Source organism: Octopus bimaculoides, chromosome 11, assembly GCF_046866305.1.
Source record: "Octopus bimaculoides isolate indiv1 chromosome 11, ASM4686630v1, whole genome shotgun sequence".
Classification (NCBI taxonomy): domain Eukaryota; kingdom Metazoa; phylum Mollusca; class Cephalopoda; order Octopoda; family Octopodidae; genus Octopus; species Octopus bimaculoides.
This window is the reverse complement of record NC_142938.1, coordinates 3,977,000-4,001,942: the sequence shown is the minus strand read 5'-3', so window position 1 is coordinate 4,001,942 and position 24,943 is coordinate 3,977,000. Positions and strand designations below refer to the sequence as shown.

Genomic DNA, 24,943 nt, shown 5'->3' with positions numbered 1-24,943 from the left:
CCACCACCACCACCACAACCACCACCGACACTACTACTGGTAGTAGTAGTAGTAGTAGTAGCAGTAGTTGTTGTAATTGTGGTGGTAGTGGTAGTGATAGTGGTAGTGGTGGTGGTGGTGGTGGTGGTAGTAGTGGTAGTAATGGTGGTGTGGTGGTGGCGGTAGAAGTAGTAGTAAAGTCGTGATATCGTTGTTTAGAATGGTGATACTGGTGGGGGGGGGTTGTTATTGATGTTGGCGGTGATGATGATGGTGATGGTGGTGGGATGGTAGTTGCTGTTGTAGTGGTGGTATTGGAGGTGGTGGTGGTGGTGGAGGTGGTGGTGGTGTTGCGGGTGTTAGTTGTTACGGGGGAGGTGTTTGTGGTGATGATATTGGCGGAGGGTGCGATGGGGTTTGTGGTAGTGATGATGCTGCTGCTGCTAATACTGGTGGTGGTGATGGTGGTTGCTGTTGTTGTTGTTGTTGTTGTTGTAGTGGTGATGGTGGTGGTGGTGGTGGTAGTAGTGATGGTAGTGGTGGTGGTAGTGGTGATGGTAGTGGTGGTGGTAGTGGTGATGGTGGTGATGGTGGTGATGGTGGTAGTGGTGACGGTGGTGGTGGTGGTAGTGGTGATGGTGGTGGTGGTGGTAGTGGTGATGGTGGTGGTGGTGGTAGTGGTGATGGTGGTGGTGGTGGTAGTGGTGATGGTGGTGGTGGTGGTAGTGGTGATGGTGGTGGTGGTGGTAGTGGTGATGGTGGTGGTGGTGGTAGTGGTGATGGTGGTGGTGGTGGTAGTGGTGATGGTGGTGGTGGTGGTAGTGGTGATGGTAGTGGTGATGGTAGTGGTGGCGCGGTGCTGCAACTGTTGCTACTGCTGCTGGTGTCGTTTTAGATAGAGACAGTGGTGATGGTGCTGTTAAAACTACAGTTGTAAAATCGTAGTCACAGGAAATGTGTTTTTTTTAAGCGATGATGGTGGATGGTGCAATATGCACCGGTGGTTTGACTGATCGTATTATTACCATAGATTGAAATCCTTGGACCTGTGATAGCAGCGCCAGAAGTGGCGGCAACATGTATACGAGGAGGGAGGGGCTGAAATGTTCCTGTCTTTAAGGATGTTAAGAAAAATCTGGTTGGAGGCCTAGCATACCGTTAAGCATTTCACCCGGTATGCTAACGTTTCTGCCAGCTCGTCACTTTCATCACGCATGTATATATTGATATATGTATAAATACATACAGATAGATAGACAGATAAGCAGACAGGCAGGCAGGCAGCAGAAGATAGACAGACAAACAGACAGATAGATAGATATGTCTTAAGAAGAAGAATGATAACTTTCATTGCTTACTAGAATGTCCTAATTCTCGGATCATGAATAAATACACAGCCATCTAAGTCATCTGTACTTCATTCCACGTGAAAATTATGTCCGTGAAGTTCTCTTCAGCAACTTAGAATGTTGATTATATTGTTCGATCGCATATGTATTTGAAAAATGTACGGCGCCGGATATGCAGAATCGTTAAAGCGAAGAATGAAAATGACCAGCGTTAATCTTTTGGTTCTCTGGGTTCAAATCCAGCTGACAACAGCGTTGTTTTCAAACTTTCGGTGTCAAAGTAAGAAAAAAGAAAGAAAAGAAAGGTCTTCTGCGTTCGATTGGTGGAAACATTTAAGGTTTATATGAGATGTCTCCTGGTATTAGTCCAATCATTTCTTCGAGTTCTGATTTCTTGATAGAAGCCGTGATCCATCGCGCAGCAACATTATTTGTTCCCTGGTAGTTCTTGGCATTTGGTTGTAGACTTAATTCGTTGCTTATTTTCCAACCACCACCTGATCTTTGCGTGTCTTTAGAGAATTTCCTGCGTGGCGCATTTGTTTTATATTTAATCCATCGCCCAACTTAATGTCACAACCAATTCTTTTTGTTGCCATTAGCGAAGCTCCTGTATTGCAGCATTCTGAGAAAGTCTCCAGTTTGATGATAACAATTTCCATTTATCCCTGCAGTCTGGAAAACTCATTCTTTTTTTACTACTAGATAAATAAATAATTTTTCAGGTTTCGCTGCTCATCTTACCTCTCAAGATACCGAGATAAATTTGCACAAATCTGCTTATTTAATTGTTAATAAAATCGTGTTAGGCTCAATGTTTGCATGAACGTACAGTGTCGGTGACTTTCAATAACTACTAGAGTGCCAATATATAGTATGTCTTGCATAAAAGCAGTTAGCTTACGATGTCACATCTAAAATATATTTAATCAACATGAAGAAAATACAGCATCGTCAAAAGACGATAGCCGTTACTGACGTAAATAGAAATATGTTTACATGCGGGACTATATTTATATTTACACCGGTTTAAAATCTGTTATCTTTTCATGGACTATTCATCTATGTTTCGTATTTCAGAACACCGACGAATAGAGAGGGATACGTATTGAAATTCATAAGAGCAAATAAATCATAGAATATGACACGCCAGCATGGCTGCAGTCCAACGACTGAAACCGGTAAGAGATTAAAGGAATAAAGGAATGCCAGAATGTTTATCAAACACATCAGTGATGTTCTGCTATAAAGCAAGCTAAATAGGGAAGCTGTGCCAAGTCTCAGCAAATAGAGATAACAGTTTGCTATGACGTCATAAAAGAAAGAAAAGCAACTCAAGATGATACGAAGAAAAAGAGAGAAAATGATGCGTTAAATTAAGATTTATAGAAGTATTGTATTTTTTTTTTTTTTTTCGCCTTACTGTTTATTATTAAATTAAATATTCTCATTTATTTACTTATTTTCATCGTTCGTTTCATAAAAAATATGGAAGCGAAATGATTTTCTCTGGTAGCAAATTCGACATTTTCGAAAATTTCGATCAAACCAGTACAAATATAAACGGAAATATTTGTGTAAAAGCCATCACCATCTTCGACCAAAAACAAAAGGAACCTCCACCGTTATTATTCACAACTGAAATGGCAAAATGTCATGGTTATCACTGTGTATAAATCATGACTGCTGAATCGAAAACCGGCAAAGCTTCACGATTTATTGAAGATTCATCAATAGAGATAAGCGGATATAAATTTGGCCCTACCATTGGTCACGGATCGTACAGTAAAGTTAAACTGGGCTTTAGTGAGAATGAGCGCAAAAAGGTTGCCATCAAAATCCTTGATTTGAATAAAATTCCGGCCGAATTCAGGGATCGGTTTCTACCAAGAGAGATTGAAATAGTTCAAGCGGTTAAGCATCCAAACATAGCTAATGTGTTTGAGATTCTTACCATCGAAAAAAAGGTTAGTTCATTTATACATCAATTCTTATACATATACATCCATATATACATAATACATAATCGTTCTGAGTACTAGTATCTTAGCTCCCTTCTCATCACCTTTTTACGTATGGGGATACACACGCATGTGCATCGATTTTCATATATATATATATATATATATATATATATATATATATATATATTTATATGTACATTTTATATGCGCGTTGATTAATATTTATCATATAATTAGTAAAACTATTAAAACAATCGTAAACGAATAGAATAAACACACCTCATTTCTCTTATATGTACTGTATAATATATATATATATATATATATATATATATATAATACAGTACAGCCAAAGGGATTAGGTCGATTACATCGACCCCAGTGTGTAACTGGTACTTATTAAATCGACCCCGAAAGGATGAAAGGCAAAGTTGACCTCGGCGGAATTTGAACTCAGAACGTAACGGCAGACGAAATACCCCTGAGCGAGCGTACCGCCAATTTGGTAATTGATATTAGTCAAAGGTAAGTCAGTGAGTTGGCAGAATCTTTAGCATGCCGGACTAAATGTTTAGCGGCATTTCTCTCGGATCTTTACGTCTTGAGTTCAAATTCTGCCGAGGCTGACTTTGTATTTAATCTTTTCGTGGTCGATGAAATATAACACTAGTTGAATAATTGGGCCCATGAAATCCACTGGAGCCCAAATTCAAAATTTCAAGCTTTGTGCGAAAAGTAGAAAGGATATTAATTAGATGTGCACCTCTTTTGAACAAGGAACAAAATAAACATTTTTAAACCCTGTGTTTCTGAAAGAAATCCTTATTATAAAGAAGGGACGGGAGAAGGAAACGTATTTGAGAATATAATAATATAAGGAGCACTGCGTCGGTTACGAAGACGAGGGTCCCAGCTGATACGATCAACGGAACAGCCTGCTCGTAAAATTAACGTGCAAGTGGCTGAGCACTCCACAGACACGTGTGCCACTAACGTAGTTCTCAAGGAGATTCAGTGTGACAAGGCTGGCCCTTTGAAATACAAGTACAACTCATTTTTGCCAGCTGAGTGAACTGGAGCAACGTGAAATAAACTGTCTTGCTGAAGGACACAACGCGTCGCCGGGAATCGAACTCACGACCTTATAATCGTGAGTCGAATTCCCTAACCACGAAGCCACCCGCTTTCACAGCAATATACAATAATACTTGACTTTATATCCCAGTGGGACCGCTCTCTTTTTTCATCTTTCCTTAGTAATGCAGCCGCTTTAATTGATTTTACCTGTTCACAATTCTACCCCTCCCCCCACACACGCATTCGAATGTGTAGCTTTGTATCTATGGCAGTAATTATTACCTTATTAGAAATTGGTTTATTAACGAGTTTATTAGCATAATTCATTCTGATTGCTTTTTCTTACACCTAAGTGAGATTCAACATCGTAAAGAAAAACTTAAGACGTAATCATAAGTAAAAATTTCATTTATGATAATGCTTGTACAGACATTTCGGGCACCGAGTTAAAAGGAACTAATTTTCGTACAATTAGATTCTCAACCACCTTCGTGCTAATCAAGCAAAAACGCAATTATGACTTCAATGTTACTTGCCGAAAAACTGTTGATATTTGGGTGATAAGGCTTTTAGGGATAATGTGTTATATGGACCCTACCTTTTACCTTTTATCACTTACGCTTCACGTGTTTCAGTCGTTAGATTGCTGCCATATTGGGCTAGTTCTTCTTTGGTCGTAAACATACTAACACCGGCTGTCAAACGGTGGTGGAGGACAAACTCAGCTACCATCTTGTGTACGAAACGCCAATGTTTGGTGGCAGGTTCCGGAAGCAGTCCTTCGCTTGACTATAGCTTATGCACGTTAAGATTGTTAAAACATCTTAAGGAGGGTTGCTAGAAACCCAGCAGGACTAAAAGCAAAATCTGTCAAAAAAGACAGATCAGCTCTGCGTAGGTTCAATAACTATCTAATACCACTGTCCCCCCAGGAATTCCTGGTTCGTGTTCAGCGTGCTGGAATCTACTGGGAGGGAGGCACCCATCATTTTTGTTAAAAGGTGTCTCTCGGAAATCGCTCTGGTATAAAATCAAATATGCAGGGAATAGCAGTGGACGTTTTGGAAATCATTTGCTGGTACTCAAGATCGTGCCGCTCCCACATTCCGAAGCCTGCGACCCGGATAGGCACTAGATATTTTGCCTCGGCTTCTCTCTCGATCATGTTAATAGGTTGGGGGGTGTTCTCGAAACTTATTGAACCGAAAATTTGCACAAACATTACTGACATTTTGCATTGGCAATGGTCAGTGATAGTCTTCCTCGGTCACGAGTGGACAGCTATTGTTTTAAAAGAAGCAGCTATTTACAAGACTAGAATAAAAATCATAAATCACCATTCTTTATGTCTACCCGTCTCTGTCTCCTCTTTCGTTTCTTTTTCCTCTCTCTCCAGCTCTCTTTCTCTCATTCACTTTCTCTTTGTCTTTCTACGTATAATGACACGCGTGTATACACGTACACAGATGCATGCTGTATATCGATTTTAAGATTATATAAGTCACAATAGTCAGACATGTATTATGCTGAATATTTCGATTATGTCCTCGATGCCTTTCCATAGATGTTCACATATAAAGTAAAACTGGAAAAAAACACAAACGTGGCGATAAGCAGATTTACGAAAGATGCCCTCAGGGTTTGCATCCGAGGGATTTACTTTTTACTTGACTTCTTTCTTTCGCTTCATTTGTTTATTTATTTATTTTTCACTATAGAATTCCATTAAGTATGAGATACCGTTCAGGGAAACAGAATTTCTCTTTATAAAAATTATTTATATAACGGAATTCTAACCACCGAAAACATTCACGCATCACATTCAACGCGCGAGCAACACACTCACACACACACACACACACACACTTAGACGCACAGAGACACAAATACGCATGAACAAACGCACACACACACAAACACATACACACACACACACACAAACACATACAACATTCAGAAACAAAAAATGTCTTAGAGATCTTGGGGATTCCCTTTATAACCATCAATACGGCGAATATATGTCTATGTCTATCACAAATTAAAAGGTTGGCTTTTCGCCTTTGGGTTCTAATCGCTAATACGCCACCATTTTCATTTGTTGTTTACCCTTTAACCGCTTTGAAAATCAGCACATAATTTCAACTGTTTTTCTTATAAGATTGGCAAAGGAAGTTGAGTTTAACCCTAGCCTTTAAAAGCCGCTGATGAGAATTAAGTTGGTCTACGCCAAGATTCGAAATCGCGATACGGCTATATACGGTGGGGACTTGCTTCCTTTGCCTAATCAGCACCCGCCGCTTCTTTCCATGTCTATGTCTGTCTATATATATATATATATATATATATATATATATATATATATATATATATATATATATATATATATATATATATCGGGAACTCATGCACGGTGTGCGTGCAAATATAGCGAATGAATGTATGCAAATATATACATACTTATCTATCTATCTATCTATCTATCTATATATATATATATATATATATATATATATATATATATATATATATATATATATATATATATATATATATATATATATATACATATATATATATATATATATATATACATATATCAGTAGTATGTATTATGACTGCAGGCATTCGTGCATGCGCCAGATCTGAAATGATTTGGTTAGTATTTTAGGGCGCAGTCTGATGTATATGCGCGAGTCAGTTGGTTGATGTCTTTGTCTAAAACCCGTAGCTTGTCCAGATTATCACTTAGACATTTACTTACAAAGATAAGTGAACCAATTATTAACTGGATAAATGTGAATTTATAATTTGGAAATAGAAGCTAGAGGTTTAGAAGCTGTTTATGTACGTATGTATGCATGCATAGATATATAGGGCCAACAGCAGATGCTTTAGTATATCAGTGATCAAAATCATAAAGACGACCACTGAAAGGGTGATTTGTTAGAATTCTTTTGCATCTACAGAAGGAAATGCATAAATATCAGGTTGTTCGGAAAGTTCTTAGCATACTTTAAGCGCAATAAAGGATAAGAAATTTTAAACATTCTCTCATCTTTATTCATTCAAGTAATTTCTATCGTTTTTTATGACCTTAGCAGGCAATTTCAATATTCCATCGGCATGAAACTCAGTTGCTTTTGGGAAAAATAGGTCGTCTATATGGGTTTTGACTCCCTCTGAATCGTTAAATGATTTTCCCTTTACAATGTTTTGCAGAGACGGAAACAAATGATAGTCAGATAGTGCAATGTCATGGGGAGTATGATAGATGGGGCAAGAGACCCTTCTCAAATGCATGCGACTTTGTGTGGGTAGCCAAAGACACATGTGGCCTGGCATTGTCCTGGTGGAACACAACCCCTTTCCTTGATCTCTTGATTCAAGTTTGCTAGTTGGCAGCAGTAAACATCAGCATTAATAGCCTTATTTTGTAAGAGTAGCTCGTAGTAAATAATGCCTTTGAAATTCCACAAAGCATGACATTTTAGGAATGGATCTTCTGCTTTGGTAGCTGTTTTGGAGGATCGATAGATTTTTTTCTCACTATATTATCGTAAACAATCCATTTTTCATCTCCAGTTACCAGTTGTTTCAAGAAAGGCTTATTTTCATTGCGTTTCAGAAGCGTATCACAGATGGAATACCGGTGCATGCAGTTATTATTCTGAGAGTTTTGTGAGGCACCCAAACATCATAGCGAGAAACATCCAATATTCACTAACTTTTCATGAACGGTATTTCCAGAAACTTCCAACTTCTCTGCAAGTTCTCTAGTCATAATATTCGAGTTTCCTTCAATGGTTACCTTCAAATTCTTGTTATCTTAGGTTGAGGATCTTCCACAGCGACTGTCACCTTCTAAGCTCAACTCAGCATCTCTACATTTTAAAAACCATCTTGGAACAGTTGATTCACTTACAGTATCTTATCCATAACCTCCACAGATGATTTTACACTTTTCCACAGCATTTTCACATATTTTGAAGAAGAAAAGCCTTAAGTGGCAAATAAGCATCTTTTGGTTACACATTTCAAATGGCGATTAGAGTTGAAAAAAGTAAAATATATGCCGATAAGCTTTAATATGCAAGCAATTCTGAAGTATGAGTCAGACTAAGATTAGAATTATTGCACGATGGGCTTAAAGACACAAATCCAGAAATCGCTCAGTACTTTTCGGACAACCTGATAGCTTTATCCATGTTTTTGCTTATACGATGTTAATGAAGTCTCCTCTATTGTGACTGGCTGACCGGGCATTGTGACTAGCTGACATTTTGATAGATGTTGACCAATCAGATTTATACCGAAGATTCAAATTGCATTTTATATTAAATTCTTGTACATTTTCGTTTTTCGTTTTTAAATATCTTTATTTTTATTAGTGTTTTTGCATTGTTATTTTTACCAGCAGATTCACCATTTATGTTTAAACACACACACACACACACACACACACACACACACACACACACACACACACACATACACACACACAATTTGCAACCATTATGTCGAGAGATATGTCAGGTTAGCGTGGGAAGTTAAGTAGTTGTGGTCGATGAAAATAACCGTCGGAGCCCTGGGAACAGTGAGTAAATATCATGGAACAAATAGGGGCTGCAATAAGAGTGGAGCACTTGCAGAAAACAGCACTGCTTGGAACCGCTCGAATACTCCGGAAGGTGCCCGAAAAATAAGGGGAGTTACCTTAGTTTACTGGAAGTGAACAGCTGACACCGTAGTACATTTCCAACGTTAGAAGCTGGGCAAATACAATAGTAATAATAATAATAATAATAATAATAATAATAATAATAATAATAATAATAATAATAATAATAATAATAATAATTTAAAGTATTCGTTTGAAATCCACTTATCATTAAATAATAACAAAGCCAAATCAAAACACTTTTAAATGATTTCTCTCCCGATTTTATTTTCATACACTTAAACGAAAACTTTCTTCACAAAATGATTTGTTTTGTTGGTTTTATGTCTTTCTTGTTTTACACAAACTATGGCTTTGCTTGGTCGCATTATTATCCCAACAGTTTCTTCTCTTACATCATTAAGATGTCCATAAATGCAATATCCGCAAGTTTTGCTATATTTAGATTTCCTTAATGGTTAAATAATTAATTAGATTGAAAGAAATTAGTAAAACAGTATCTTCCCCTTTTCATGTCACTGTCGTTGTTGTTTTTGTTATTTCGTTGTTTTACATTTTTTTGTTATTCTTTTTCGTTTGATTTAGCCCCAGGTCAAGCCTGATGCTACGGAACTATGATCTAAGATGTTCCGTCTACGGCTACCCTGTCCTTTTTTAGTGAGTATTCTAGTGCCTCCTGAACTTTAGAAGACGCTAAAGACGACAAGGTGTTATTTGAAGAATATTTGGCTGCTATTTCTAGTGAAGCGACCACGTTGAATCACCTGCTATTGTATCTATTTTTATTGATATAGATTACCTACAGGTCTAGGCCTCAATTGAGCAAACTTACAATCAAATGTTGTTCAAATTTGGCCATCCTGTGTTTTATTATATGAAGGGAGAACAGAATCACATTATCCGAAATGTACTCTTTTAAGACATTAGGGTGAATTTTGAGAAACAGATTTGTCTAGATTTGTCTATTATTTCTAGCTGCCCTACAACCAATCAGAGACTCCGTCATTGTTTTCGCCTGTTGATGTTACTTGCATATGTTATAAATAATGAACACGTCATATACCTTATTATAAGTTTCATTTTTCTAGCTTGAGTAAACGCAATGATGTGTCGTAACTTTAATCACAGACATTTATTATCATGGAGTTTGCAAGTCATGGCACACTGCTGGAGTATATCAATTTGAGAGGGAGCTTGAGCGAGAATCACGCCAGAAAAATGTACTTGCCCATAGTAAACGCAGTAGATTACCTTCATAGGAGCCTCATTGTGCACAGGTAAGTAAGTATTATGAATTCTCGCTCTTGCTAAAGAGGTTAGTGGGTTGGCAGAATGGATAGCAAACACCGGGGAAATAGCGATAGATTGTCAGAAATGCGAGAGCGACAGACAAAATGGCGGTAGATTATTAAAAGACGGCACAAAGTAAGAAAAAAGCCCAACTAAATAATCAGCTATATTAAGATACCGTTATGATCAGAGTGCAAACGAAGCACAAGATGACTTTGCCTGTCAGTTAACAGGGGTCGATAAAATAAGTTTCCCAGATGCACTTTGCCAGGCAAATGAAATGGTCTGAAGCTGTGAGATGAAACTAATATAATTACAGCGCGGGAAACATATTAGTCACTCACAAACACGCAAACACTCTAAACTTTCTGGAAGAGATCACCACATCTGTTCCAACAAACCAAAAGAAAATGTTGGTATGCTTCTCCACTTTCTTAGTTGACCCGTTAATTAAGATCATCACATTTGTTTGCAGCTAAAAGATGAACTCGGGAAGGACTACAATTTTTTTTAAATACTGTGATCGTTATGCACGAAACGAAGTCATTACTTAATAAACACACATATTGGATAATACTTAAATGTAAGGGATTGTATGGCTACAGTTTAAGAGTCTGTTCTCCACAGATTTATGGATACGTAACTCGAATTTTTCATCTATTTCTTAAAATAAGAAAATTGAAGTTCTTTAATATGTACATATATATATATGTACAATAAGAAATAGAATACTTCTGAAAAACTTGTATGGCAAATATTTTTAAAATGGTTATTCATTTCTACCGGTTTCATTTCTACAAAAAAATTATCGTAGTCAAACAATTGACGTTGCTTTAATTTCATGTCAAAACCTTCTTACTGTTAATATGCTAAGTATTACATGAATCGACATTTAAGTAGACATCTTCCCCTTTATTTCCTGTTTTATTTTTCCTTTCCTCCAGTATGGCATTTCTCCTTGTACCTATTCCACTTTTCTCGCCTTCCTTCACCATGTCGAATTCGCTCTGAAATCTTCGCCTTATAACTGAAGACGAGTTGTAGCAATTTTCGATTCAAAGATTTTTGTGGAGTTAATTCTAACAAAGATTGATTTCATTGTGCAAAGGCATGAGTGTGTGTCTGTGTGTCTGTTTCTGTGTGTGTCTCTGTGAAGTTACATGCATTCCGAGATATTTTTTTATTCTTTTACCTGTTTCAGTCATTTTGACTGCGGCCATGCTGAAGCACCGCCTTTAGTCGAAAGAATGGCCCCCAGGCGACATTCTTAGGGATAATAATAATAACAATGATAATAATAGTCACGACGATAATAATAATAATAATAATAATAATAATAATAATAATAATAATAATAATAATAATAATAATAACAATCGTTTCATATTTTGACACAAGGCCAGTATACTCTGGGGAAGGGGATAAGACGAGTCAACCCCAGGACTCAAATTTTATCCACCCCGAAAAAATGAAAGGCAAAGTCGACTTTCTTGGAATTTGAACTCAGAACGAAAAGCCAGGCAATAGGCCGCTAACCATTTTCTCCGGTGTACTAACAATTCTGCCAGCTCACGGCCTCAATGATGATGATGGTGATGAGGATGAGAGATGTTGTTGTCTTTGTTGTCGTTGTTGTTGTTGGTGGTGGAGGTCTGTTGGTTGCTGCCGATGCTGTGTCATTTTTTAAAATTCGTTCCAATGTTTTCTTTCTTAATTCCCTTCACAACCTGATCCCCATTTGAATATAATTCAAATTTCCGGACGCACAGCCTAAAACGCCAATTTTATCCTTTGGACACCTTAAAATATGTTCTTGTTTTGTACCGTCCACATTTTCCAATTTTGTTTCTGTTCTCTTCGAATATGATTTGGCATTTGTTGACCTTCTTTATGCTGGTTATATGTTTTATATTAGTATGCATGTGTAAAACACGATTCAGCTTGTGTCCTTTTTCGTAATCGGTACAATTTTTAAAAAAATTACGGTAGAACTTTAAAACAAAATAATATTAGGTTTTTCATCGGAAACAAATTTGCGTTTTGGAACAGGTTTGAGAGCAACAATAAAGCTGAAATAATTATGAGTGTTGACTATTAAATTCAGTGTCAGTGGTTTTTCAACAGATTTAACGATAAAACCATTTTAGAAAAACTTGACTTTCAAAGTCGACCAAGAAAAAATATCCTTAAGCAGCATAAAGTTGAGCGTGGAATTTCTAAAATTTATATCATCAAATAAAGAGAAAAATTCATGGCCACTGATTGGAAAATTCGCAATGAATTTCAGAACAAAAGAAACAAAACAAATTGAAGGATACTGCTATGAAGCTCTCCAAACCTCTCCAAATTTGCATGAAACAAAATGCATAAATGAAGAACTAAAACACACCTCATGTTTGGAAAAAAAATTGATATTTAGTTCCACGATAATGAAGGCAATTTCATATTGGAAATTACACTCGACAACCTATTTTTAGAGAAATCTTATTTCAAAACGGCTAAACTACCTACACGAAGATGAAATTATTCAACTTTTGAATAACATAAAAAAGGAAAAACCAACTTCAGATTTCAAAGGACATTTTAAAACTAGAAACAGAAACAAGACTCGAAATAGTAATACATCAACACGAGGAAATGATTTTCAAGTTTAAAATGTCAAATTTTTACCAACACTGAGAAATACTCATAAAAATAACTTTGAACTTGTCTATGAAATTCAAGAAACCACACAGGTGGAGCTAGAAATAATTGAAGTTGAGACCTCCCACAAAACTATGCTAATTGTTTTCTGGATTCTTTAAAGAGCGACAGGATTGGACCAAAGAGGGGACGGTAAAAGAAATAAAATGAATACCTTTGCCGAAGTAAAGCATTCTCAATACATCAGGAAAACCAGTATATTTGCAAAATTACTAAATTGATTCCATTCACTCTAAGATATATTTAGAAATTTAAGATATTTCAGCATTTTGTAGAAGAATTATTTGATAAGGAAACGGTGTGGAACCGCTTCTTAGAAACAAAAATAACCATTCTTCAATTCAAGCAGAAATAAATCCGTTCGTGCTTTTTGTGGCCACTTTTTGAATTTTCCGTATAATATCATAGAAAATCGAAGATTTAAGTCACACTTCAGCCCTATTGAATCGGGAACATTTCGAGATGAAAACTAATAACACATTAACAATGAAAGAAGCTGCTGTAAGGAATGCAAATGCATTGATATAAGATTCGAAAAAGATTGCTTTATCTCTGCTAAGAACAAATATATGCTACGAAATGGTTAAAAATAAACAGACAGAAAACAATGAAATATCTTTACACTTGTCCTGAAAAGTATTAAACGCTAAATCACGTGTTAACTCTAAATGTAAATCTAGACCTTACTATAATTTACCAAAATTTTACAAATGCAGGATTATGAATGAAATATGCACAAGATCTACAAGTATTTGCATTAATGTTTTATTACGAAAAGAATTTAAAATATAAAAAAATACTAGTAAATGTGCACCGTTTGGAATACATCATCTGAGTAATATTTTAGGCATTCAAGTGAAACCAATTCTATACAATGTCGAAAGTTTTATAAGAGTCAACGCGAAGATATATTGGATATTCTTCCGCAAACGGTTAATGTAAAGACCATTATTGTATCCTTTGAACGAAGTACATGAAAACCCGCACGCCCATAAAATAGAATGTGAAAAAAACTTTTTCCGGAAAGCTTTACATATGAAATACTGGGATTTTGGTACAAAAGAAATATGTGAAGGATTAAAATTTATTCCTAAGAGTATCTATGTTATATTTTATACGATGTGGTGCAGAAAAGTTCTTGGCTTCGGGTAAAAGAAAATACGGGAGAAACAGTTAAATATGATTTTATTAAACACATTCCCTTCTCAGATTCACACACTTATAGCAGCGGTCCTTCAGTTTTTCAAAGTCCTGTAAAAGAACTCTGACGGTTGGGCCTCCAACGAAGCCCTTTAGTGATACCCTTCAAGCCAGAAACTTTTCAGCACCCCCTCGTATTAACTAAAATCAGGAGGCACAATACCATAACAGCATCCACAAATTATACAAATTTACGAATATTTTATCTGAAAATTACAATGTTTGATATTTCTTCGATATTGACTTCAAATTTTGGCACACGGCCAGCACTCGCAGACGTCATCAATAATTTACTCGTTGCCTTTTGTACAAAAGAAATTGTTTACTTACGCACCTACACTCACATTAAAACGAATAATTTCGCTACAGATACACAAATACAAGAATACTCCCGCATATTCTAAGCTACTTGTCCATCTCTACAAGGGTAGCGGCTATTCACTCAGTTTCCAGAGACCAAATCCACTTACAAGGAACGTGTCGGCCCAGTGCTATAATAGAAGACACATGTCCCATGTGGCACGCAAGAGGACTGAACCTGAATCCATTCCGTCGTGAATCAGACATCTTAACCACACGACTATGTCCACGCCTTATTTTATAATCTCATTTACATAACCGATTACTTAATACGCAGTCCGTTATGAAACGGGACGAAGGCCTCCAAGGAGTAATGGGCCTGTCAACTTTTGTGCGTGTGTGTAGTTAATAATTCTCATTTTCTTTTCTAACAGGGACCTGAAATGTGAAAACATTATGTTGGATGGCGAAAACAACATTAAACTGACTGATTTTGGCTTTGCCAGGTATTTCCGAGGCTCTGATATATTCAAGACGTTTTGTGGCAGTGCCGCTTATGCGCCACCAGAAATATTACAAGGAATTCCGTACAGCCCTGTTCTACATGATATTTGGGCTCTCGGCGTGATTCTTTACAATATGGTAACTATTTTCCCTACTGTAATACACACACCCGCGCGCACGCACATACACACACCACACACACTCACTCACACACACACTCGCACTAAATACTGTTTCGGGTTCTAGAAGTCGTGGGACCAGTTATTCGGTTTCTATGGCATGTAAATGACTGAAATCACAACATTGCCTCAAAACCGTAAGGTCAGTCAGTCGCAGGGTTATGCAATGATAGTTAGAAATACTGGAGCAAAATCACCTAGACGCCCTCGTAGGCATTAGGTGGTTTTGCTTCTAACAAAAGAAGGCTCCAGCCTGACCTAGCAACATCGTTAGAACGTCGGACGAATTGATCAGCGATGATTCTTCCGGCTCATTACGTTCCAAGTTCAAATTCCGCTGAGGTCAACTTTGCCTTTCATCCTTTTTTTCTACGATAAAAATAAGTACCAGTTAAAAACTGGGGTGGATGTAATCGTCTTACACTCTTCTCCGAAACTGCAAGGCAGCGATTTTGTAGAATCGTGGGCACGCCGGACAAAATGCCGCTAAGCACTTTGTCCGTCTTTGCGCTCTGAGTTCAAATTCCACCGAGGTCAGGTTTACTTTTCCTCCTTTCGGAGTCGATAAAATGAGTACCACTCAAGTGCTGCAGTCCCCGCTTCCCATCAAAAGTGCTGGTATTGTGTCAAAATAAAAAAGAAAAGAAAATGAAATTTAAGAGAATAATTACGATTCTTCTTCTTGCTGTTGCTGCTGTTGGAAATCGAAATTCTTAGTTTGGCTGATTTAAACGCCAACCGTATTCACTCATTTCTCTTCAAGTTAACTTTGTCTTGTACTCTTTCGAAGTTCGATGAAATATCGATACCAATGAAGTACTGCGTTCTGTTAAAGCACCATACTCATTCCTAACTTGTGCTAGATTGTGACTATAATAGAAATGGAGATTCTTGTTAGCGATAATTTCATTTTAGTACGAAATATATGATTCCATTAAGAAAGTATCTTCAAAAAAATAAGAGTCTGTATTTGCTCTCTGAATAACAATGATTTGTCTCACCTGGGAAATTTCTCGATGATTCCTCCACTTCTTTGTCTGTCTCTTCTTTTCATTTTCATTGTATATCATCTTTATATATTTCTTTCTTGCTCCACAAGAACTTGATGTCTACTGTAGGTTTCAATCATGATTGCAGGAAAATACGTCACTCGATTTAACACCGCAACATGTCTTCTGGCATACGGATAGCGTATGGATAGGTAGTTTCCACCAAGTCCTCCCTGACTGACACGTAGGGCCTCGATAGATCTCTGTGCTGCGCTCTTCCTCCCCAAACCGAACCGTGAAAACTACTTGGAGACACAATTGGTTGTCTTCGTTATTTTTACGCTATAAATCTCGGAGCAAAGCAAATTGTGTAGAAATGTCTGGCCACTATGAACAAGAATACCGCGTGGTATGGATGTTATGTTTTTGTACAAAGATACTAACGCTGTGTATCGATTGAATGCATAAATCTGACCATTCTGTCATAATAAGTTTCTGTCCATAAAACACTTTTATGCAAAGTATTACGACACGTTTTATGTGGCAAATTCACGATATAAAGCGTTAGGCCATTCATCTTTTACTTCCGAAGTTTTCTCCGTGTATAATTGTGTGCATAACGTGACGATAGGTCTGGTCGAAAGTTTTTGTCGTACAAAAACAAATTAACCTGGTCAGCATTGTAAAATATTCATCTGTCCAACACAACAATTTTAATATACTCTTTCCTGTTTATTTAACTTTATATCCTGGAGAAATATGTCCACCATTTTCGATTGTTTAGAGAGATATTTATCATGCGTTACACATTTGTTTGCAAGATAAGAATCGTGATGGCGGCGAAATTTTGAGCCAACATATTGAGAATAATTATTCAAAGAAGACTGATACTAAATGAATTTTCTCCCTTATATCCATGCATTGTGTACGGCAAAGATATGGTCGGGGTTGGGTTTAAGGTAATCATTAGATTCGAACCAACGTTGCTACATTTATGAAATCATTTCTACCTTTCTTGTATAGTCATTGCTATAAAATATACATGGTCATATTGCAGAAAAACATTAAAAGTTTGGGGTGGATCAGAAATTAGTAGATGTTTGTTAATTTACAACATTCATGGTTGTTACATTATTTACGTTGGACGGATTGGTGTTCTCACCTTGTTTGTTGTTACCACAACGTTTCGGCTGATGTACTCTCCGTTCGAACCAAACCATTATTTCACTAATGGAGTACACTGTTTTCATTCCTAAGGTATGTTATCTTTCTGATGATATTATTTTTCAAGTCCCTGCTTGTGATTGAACTTACAATCCGATGGTTAGTAGACCGCGCTCTTATCCGCCACGATATATAACCGTAGGCAAATATAGAATGAAATTTAGGGCTTATAAACCTAGTATTTTAATCTTTCTCAATACTGGTTCCTATATTACATTTATATATGCGCTAGGTCTGCTTAGGAGGTTATTGTGTCCTAGCATGTGCAGCCACATTTAATTTTCTATTTTCCGTGGTGTTCTCTGTCAATTATTTTAACTTCATCCCACAGCAGGCGGTGTCTCAATTTTTCCATACATGATCGGCTATACCCGATTTTTCAACACCCTCTCGTGTCACAGCTTTACGATGTTCCTCTACCTTTACTTTAAGTGGGGGCTGTGCATTAATGAAATAAAAGGTTGGGTTCGAAATTCCACCAGAACACCTGATGAAGGCCGGAGAGTACATCAGCCGAAACATTGTGATAACAACAAACAATATGTGGTCACCAATCCGTCCAATATAATTTAATTCCCCATCTCAAAAATATAGAATAGCATTCATGGTTGAAAACGGCTTTAAATCAATACAATTATTTTTGTTTGAAGATATAATTTCATTTTGTCTAAAATTTTCGATAATGTACCTTACCACACGCTATTTTTATTATTCTTCAGATCTGTGCAGCAATGCCATTCGACGATAGCAACATTAAGAAAACGATTTCGGATCAGCTACACCAGAGGTTTAACTTTAGAAAGAAGAGGAACATATCACGTGCTTGTAAAAGCCTCATAAAGGGAATTCTATGTCCAGACACCGAAACCCGATTAAAAGTACAGGACATTCTAGGCAGTTCGTGGATGAATGATACTCATAAATCGGCGGTATCAGCAACATCTTCAAGAGTGTCCGTTTCTTCTGTGAATCCAGACAAAGTGAGTGCCAAATGAAAAAGAGACAAACAATCTTTCTAGGTCCAATTATTTGTGTATTTATATTGTTCTATATGCTGGCAAAACTCTATATCCATCCACCACATTCGTCGTTATTGTTCCTTTCTTTTCCACCGCCTCAAAATGGCCCAGACGTGCTTTAGAAGTTATTGTAGAAGTTATCGTTAGTTTGGCTGGTTTAAATGCCAACCGTATTTCATCGAACTTCGAAAGAGTCCAAGTCAAAGTTAACTTGAAGTGAAATGTATAAATACGGTTGGCATTTAAATCAACCAAACTAGCGATAACTTTAGAAGTTAGGAGTTATCGTTTAGAAGTTCTTGTAAATATCGCATTTATGTTTTATATTGTAGACATATCTCTGTTGATTTGATAGATGTGGTCAAGAAAGGAGATGTGTAGAGACGTAGTGGTTAAGAGCGTGGGCTACTAGTTCGATTTCAAGCAGTGACCTGAATAATAATAATAATAATAATATGACTTTTTTATTTATTAATTTTCTTTTTAAATACATATTTTACCTGTGAATTTGCGTGTGTAAACTGGGAATGCATACAATGAGCTTCTCTGCCCTAGGTGTACGGGAAACACTCGGCGAGAAATGGAAGAAAATTTGAAGAAGAAGAAAAAAACAACAACAACAACAACATAATAATAATAATAATAATAATAATAATAATAATAATAATAATAATAATAATAATAATTATTATTATTATTATAATTATAATAATAATTATAACAACAACAACATCGAAAAATACCTTGGGAATGAGAACCCAGGTTCGAGATTTCCTCCAAGACACCTGATGAAGACCACCACCACCACCACCATCATCATCATCATCATCATCATCATCACCATCATCAAACTCTGGATATTACTGTGTCGAGTCCTAGGACCCATAGGGACAGTTACTCGGTTTCCATGGTGTATGACAACAGAACGTGTGTGGCTCAGTGGTTAGAGCATTCGGCTCATGGTCGTAATGTCGAGAGCTCGATCCTTGTCGTTGTGTTGTGTTTTTGAGCAAGACACTTTATTTCGGGTCACTCTAGTCCTAGCAAAAATGAGTAGTATCTGTAATTTCAAAGGGATGCTGCCTCGTCGCATTCTGTGTCACGCTGAACCTCCCTGAGAACTACGTTAAGGATGCATGTGTTCGTGGAGCGGTCAGCCGCTTTCACGTTAATTTCACGAGCAGACTGTCCGGTTCATCGGATCAACCGAAACCCTCGTCGTCGTAACCCACGGAGTACCATTTTCATGGCGTGTAAGCGAGCGAGATCAAAACTTTGTCCCCTGAACGGAGACGTCAGACCGTTTCGGAGTTACTCATTTACAGCCTAGGTGACCAGAGTAACATAAAATGAATTGAACAACGCACCACCCTGTTCGAGAATCGAAACCAGGATCTTTCAATTGTGAGTGAAACGTGCTAACAACTATGCCATTCGCCATCATCCTCCTTGCTATCGACTTCATTACACTGGCTCTACTATAACGATGGCTTTCAGCCTCATTAATTGTATCATCGCATTCGCAATTGAAATTTTATGCCTCATAATTGATAATTAATTCTTTCTAGAATTTGATTATTCGTGAATATATAAACCACTTGATTTATCAATACATGAACATGTACCACAATTGCCATGTGAGTATCATATTTAATGTGAATACATCATGAAACGGCAAATTAACTGCGGTTTTCTTCCGGAAATAGTTTCTCTAATGCGTGTGCAGTGATTAAAAACACAATATAAATTACATTGATCCATACTCATGAAAGTATCTGAGCAAGAGGACAAAGGTTCGGATCTTCAGCTCTCTTGTCCTCCCTGGCATGCTGTATAGTTACGAAAATTGGACATTGTCTGGAGCCCTCAGGTGTTGCGTTAATTGCTTAGTACCTGGACGCATCGCGGGATAATCAGTTGCCACTGGTCAGGTTTCGTATCCAATTAACAACTATACTGTGACGTAAGAAGCTTGCTTCCCAACCACATGATTCCGGGTTCAGTCACACTGCGTAGTCACACTGCGTGGCACCTTGGGCAAGTGTCTTCTACTATAGCCTCGGGCCGATCACAGCCTTGTGAGTGGATTTGGTACACGGAAACTGAAAGAAGCCCGTCGTATATATAAATATATATATATATATATATATATATATGTATGTATGAATGTAGGTATGTACGTATGTATGTATTAAGTATAGGATTAATTTAAGGAATAATGTTCTACAAATCCAATCGTATTTGTCAAAAACGGAGGAGATAAGATGTCAAAATGTTGTGTTATATCCTAACTCATATATACATACATACATATATATATATATATATATATATATATATATATATATATATATATATATATATATATATACAGAGAAGCTGTCACGAAATATATTTGGTTAAATACACGACGATGTATATCTTTAGTGAGCTCGATCAATGTGGCGTAATTTCACCCTTCCTAAACGCTTGACAAATTAAACTGCAGTTGTGATCAAGTATATTTAGTTTTTAACCTATTAAGTGATTGCTTTGGAGGAGACTGATTCACAGAGTTGCAAGCTTTTCAGCCCACTTAATATCTCAGTACCTATGATTGGAATGAAAGCAGTCACTATGTTAGAATGGTGGCGAATTTATAACATTACAACGAATAAATATGGAGGCGTTAAAACGGTTAATGGCAAAAGAAAGTTCATTAGAAATTGGACGTCGCGAAAGTTTTCGTTCATTGCATTTGATTTCCACAGGTGCTATGGTTGGTTAGAGTATATTCTTGGCACTGGTTGCCAAAGACACCTGATTTTGTGTAATGCTTGTGCGTGTGAAGAATATATCTTGGCGAAAAGTGAATTCTTAATGCGTTTGATGTGGGCATGTGTGTGTGTTCATTTGTATTCAGTGTGTGTTTGTATTTTGTGTATATGTTGGTATGTGTGTGTATGTGTGTGTGTTTGTGTAGGTGTGGGTGGTGTGCGTGTGTCTGTGAGAAACTGCTTATGTTTGCACGTAGGATGTTCGAGTGATACGTGTTTGTACGTTTGTATTGCAAGCGTGTGTACGCATGTATATATACATCATATGTTTGGCTGTGAACAATTATATGTAAAAAATCTATACGTAGATGCACCTATACATGTGTACACAGTCACAAACAATTACGCGTATGTATATATATATATATATATATATATATATATATATATATATATATATATATATATATATATATATGTATGTATGTATGTATATGCATATCCAATATGTGTGTGTGCATGTTTGTGTGTGGGATGTACATACACATATAAATCGTGTGTGTATATATATATATATATATATATATATATATACATGCATTTTAAAATGTTTGTGTGTAATTATATATATATTTTTATATACAATTTGCTGGTTTCTCCTCTCCTTGTTCTGTTTGTTTATTAAGTTTGCCTCATTTCGATTTCTAACAATTCGTTAATGTGCTACTATCGTTTGTGTATCTGCTCTTATACTGATTACGAACAGTGTTGTCGTCAAGTGTTCTTTTTTTACTAATGCAATTTAGGTCGTGTGCGCATGCGCATGTTGCGTGTGTGTCTGTGTGGGGGGGGGGGAGAGGCGCTTGGTCGTATCCAACTAGGAACCTGAGTGTGGTTGGCTGCTCATTTATACCAGTGTGTGCGCATTTACATATGTGTGCTTGCGTGTACTTGATTTGTTTGTTGGTGTGTGTGGTTGGATACATCTATGTGATTGTGTTTATCTTGTGATTGTCTTTGTGTGTCAATATATATGTGTTTGTAAGGCGGCGAGCTGGCAGAAACGTTAGCACGTCGGGCGAAATGCTTAGCGGTATCTCGTCTGTCTTTACGTTCTGAGTTCAATTTCCACCGTGGTCGACTTTGCCTTTCATCCTTTCTATAAATTAAGCACCATTTATGTACTGGAGTCGATCTAATCGACGGGCCTCCTTCCACAAAAAATTTTGGGCCTTGTATCTTGAGTAGAAAAGAATATTTTTCGGAAATATGGCGGCTAGCTGGCAGAAATGCTTAGCGGTAAAGTGGCGTGTATTTATGAGACGACCATTTTTTGAGTGGGCTGAAGTAGAACGAAAGAGATTTGCTGTTGAATTATGAAATGCTCAAACAGGGAGCTGAAGTTGGTTATGTGAATGCGTCGACTGCTGTTTGTGTGTCTGTGTTTTCACTGCGTGTGCATGCGCCTGCGTTTATTTGCTGTATACGACAACACGAAACAAACATACTCACACATGTTTCAGAATGCACGTATAGAAAAATGCGCACGCATTCATAAGTCTACGATTCATAATTTCTCAGAAGCTTACAAAACAAAATGTTGCTAGTGTTTGTGTGTGGTTTACCACATTATTGTTCTAGGTTGGTCGTTTTATAAGTCTTTGTAATATTACGTAATAGCAATACATTAGAAATACGTCTCTATATTTCATAAAAGCTCTTGGTTTTGTCTACGTTCATAAATATATTGGTAGAATTCTGAAAGGCTGTAAGAATTCTTTTAGTGCTTTCTCAAATCACTTAGTTCCATTATGAATTTTTACGGGTTTTACTTTGCAAATATCAATTGTAGACTTACCCTCTGTTGCTTGAAATGATGTTAGTAATTCAGTGAAGGAAAATAAGTTATCAAAATTTGTTTCCCTCGGATGATATAAACAACTCTATGCTAAATAAATACGAGATTAAAATTTAGCATTTCGTTCTACAAGGGTTCTGTATGCTCGTCAGCCGTACTGGGTTACTTTTAGATCTTTTGCCGACTAAACAATGGAGGCAGATGCTTAATGCTAGCTAGCAGGAAGTACAAGATATCTGCATTTCATTCGCACTATATTTTGTGAAATTATTTACACTCAAGCATAGATATTGAATACTAAGACGGTTTCGGATGACGTATATACATATATATATATATATATATATATATATATATATATATATATATATATATATATATATATATATATATATATACAAAAAATGGAAGAAGACAAAAGTCTGGTGTTTATTGTCAGTTTTTTTGACGAACCTCTTGGTAACGGTATATATATGTGGTGGAGTATGTGTGTGTGTGTGTGTGTGTGCGTGTGTGTGTGTGTGTGTGTGTGTGTGTGTGTGTGTGTGTGTGTGTGTGTGTGTGCAGTTATATTTGTATGTATGTACATACACGATGGTCCATCAAACCGTTAGCATCCACCAAGTTCTATTCGCACAATGTATTCTCAAACTGAGGTCATAATAAATGTCAATGAGCCAATCTTCTTGCAGAGGATCGAAACCAGAAACTGGTTTTCGCAAATCCTTGCTTCTTAACCATCTCTCCATGACTGCATATGTTATCGACCTTTTTTTGACTGAGTATCATATTTGTTTGTATTTTTCTCCTAAAGTTTTATTTAATATTGGTGATCGTTTTATTTATAATCACCATTGACAGTATTGGCAAATACTGTATCAATATTTGTTATTGACAATATCGAGTTAAGAGGTTATTTTGACTCATTATTGTTGTTGTTATTTCATTGGTAACGTGTCCAAATTAAAACGCATCGTGGAAACATTTTTTTTCTCTTTTTCTAATGACGATGAATAAATAGCTATGAGTCTGGAAGTCTCGGAACCAAATACTTCGCTCAAATAACAAGAAACTATAAATAACAAAACAAATTTTCATAACTGGTCGTACAGCCTAAGACAGTGTTTCTCGATCATACAGCGCACCCCTAATAGGGCCCGGAATAGGTTTCCATTGGCACTAAATATATATTTTCTTAATTATTTAAGTTTACAGACATTTTTAATTTTAAAATGTACTTCTGCGATTAAAATAGCATTTTTGTTTTATTGACGAACACCTAGGACACAAGTGGCAGGAAACAGAAACAAATGTCCGACATCAAAAAATAGTGTTATGTTCCAAAGAGGTTCACCCGCATAAAGTTATCCAGATACATTTCAAGTCCCGCCGAGACAACTCACCGGATTGATCAAATAAAACATAATAGAACCTTGAAGTACGAGTGGCCTCGTTGTACGAGTAATTTGCGGTGCGAGCCGAGACTCGTGCGTATTTTTGTCTTGAAGTACGAACGGCAATCCGCACACAAATCGGCTCATGTTTAAGGTAATTCAGTTAATAAAACCAGTTTACATATTTCTTTCGCGTTCTCTTTTTTATAATTGTGATTTTACTTGTAACTACGCCTTTTCTGTTTTAAAATCCATAAAAAATTCTTTTTGAGTGGTTTTGTGGGGCCGAAACGGATTAATTATATTTTAATTAATTTCAATTAGGGAAAATCGATTTGTGAAGCGACTAAATCGTGAGACGAGATCGGTCGTGGAACGAATTAAACTCGTACTGCGAGGTATCACTGTACTAGTTAAATCTTGGAAAAATATTTAACAGACCAATCCTTCCGCCTAAATTTGTAGCCCTATGTCTACGTT

General features: G+C 36.7%; 1 protein-coding gene and 1 long non-coding RNA gene across 4 annotated transcripts in view; one reads left to right on the top strand and one right to left on the bottom strand.

Moving 5' to 3' along the window:
- LOC128249041 (uncharacterized) overlaps positions 1–2,603 on the bottom strand; it is an 18,674-nt gene extending 16,071 nt beyond the window's left edge. Inside the window, exon 1 of one of the 2 annotated variants that reach the window (XR_016243558.1) lies at positions 1,338–2,603. This is a non-coding gene — a long non-coding RNA (uncharacterized LOC128249041). The remainder of the gene's footprint in view (positions 1–1,337) is intronic. The other variant, XR_016243557.1, reaches the window with a different exon arrangement.
- A 1-nt stretch (position 2,604) lies between these two features.
- LOC106880072 (testis-specific serine/threonine-protein kinase 2) lies at positions 2,605–24,650 on the top strand. Of its 2 annotated transcripts, none has more exons than XM_014929879.3 (5): positions 2,605–3,295; positions 10,176–10,324; positions 14,975–15,182; positions 18,156–18,416; positions 24,353–24,650. In XM_014929879.3, exons 1-5 carry the CDS (start codon positions 3,008–3,010, stop codon positions 24,398–24,400), a joined length of 954 nt encoding a protein of 317 aa, XP_014785365.1. In that variant the 5' UTR covers positions 2,605–3,007; the 3' UTR covers positions 24,401–24,650. The 2 variants fall into 2 exon arrangements, with proteins under 2 accessions (XP_014785365.1, XP_089215362.1); XM_089359236.1 differs by having other exon boundaries at positions 18,156–18,427; positions 24,356–24,650.
- The last annotated feature ends 293 nt before the right edge of the window (positions 24,651–24,943 follow it).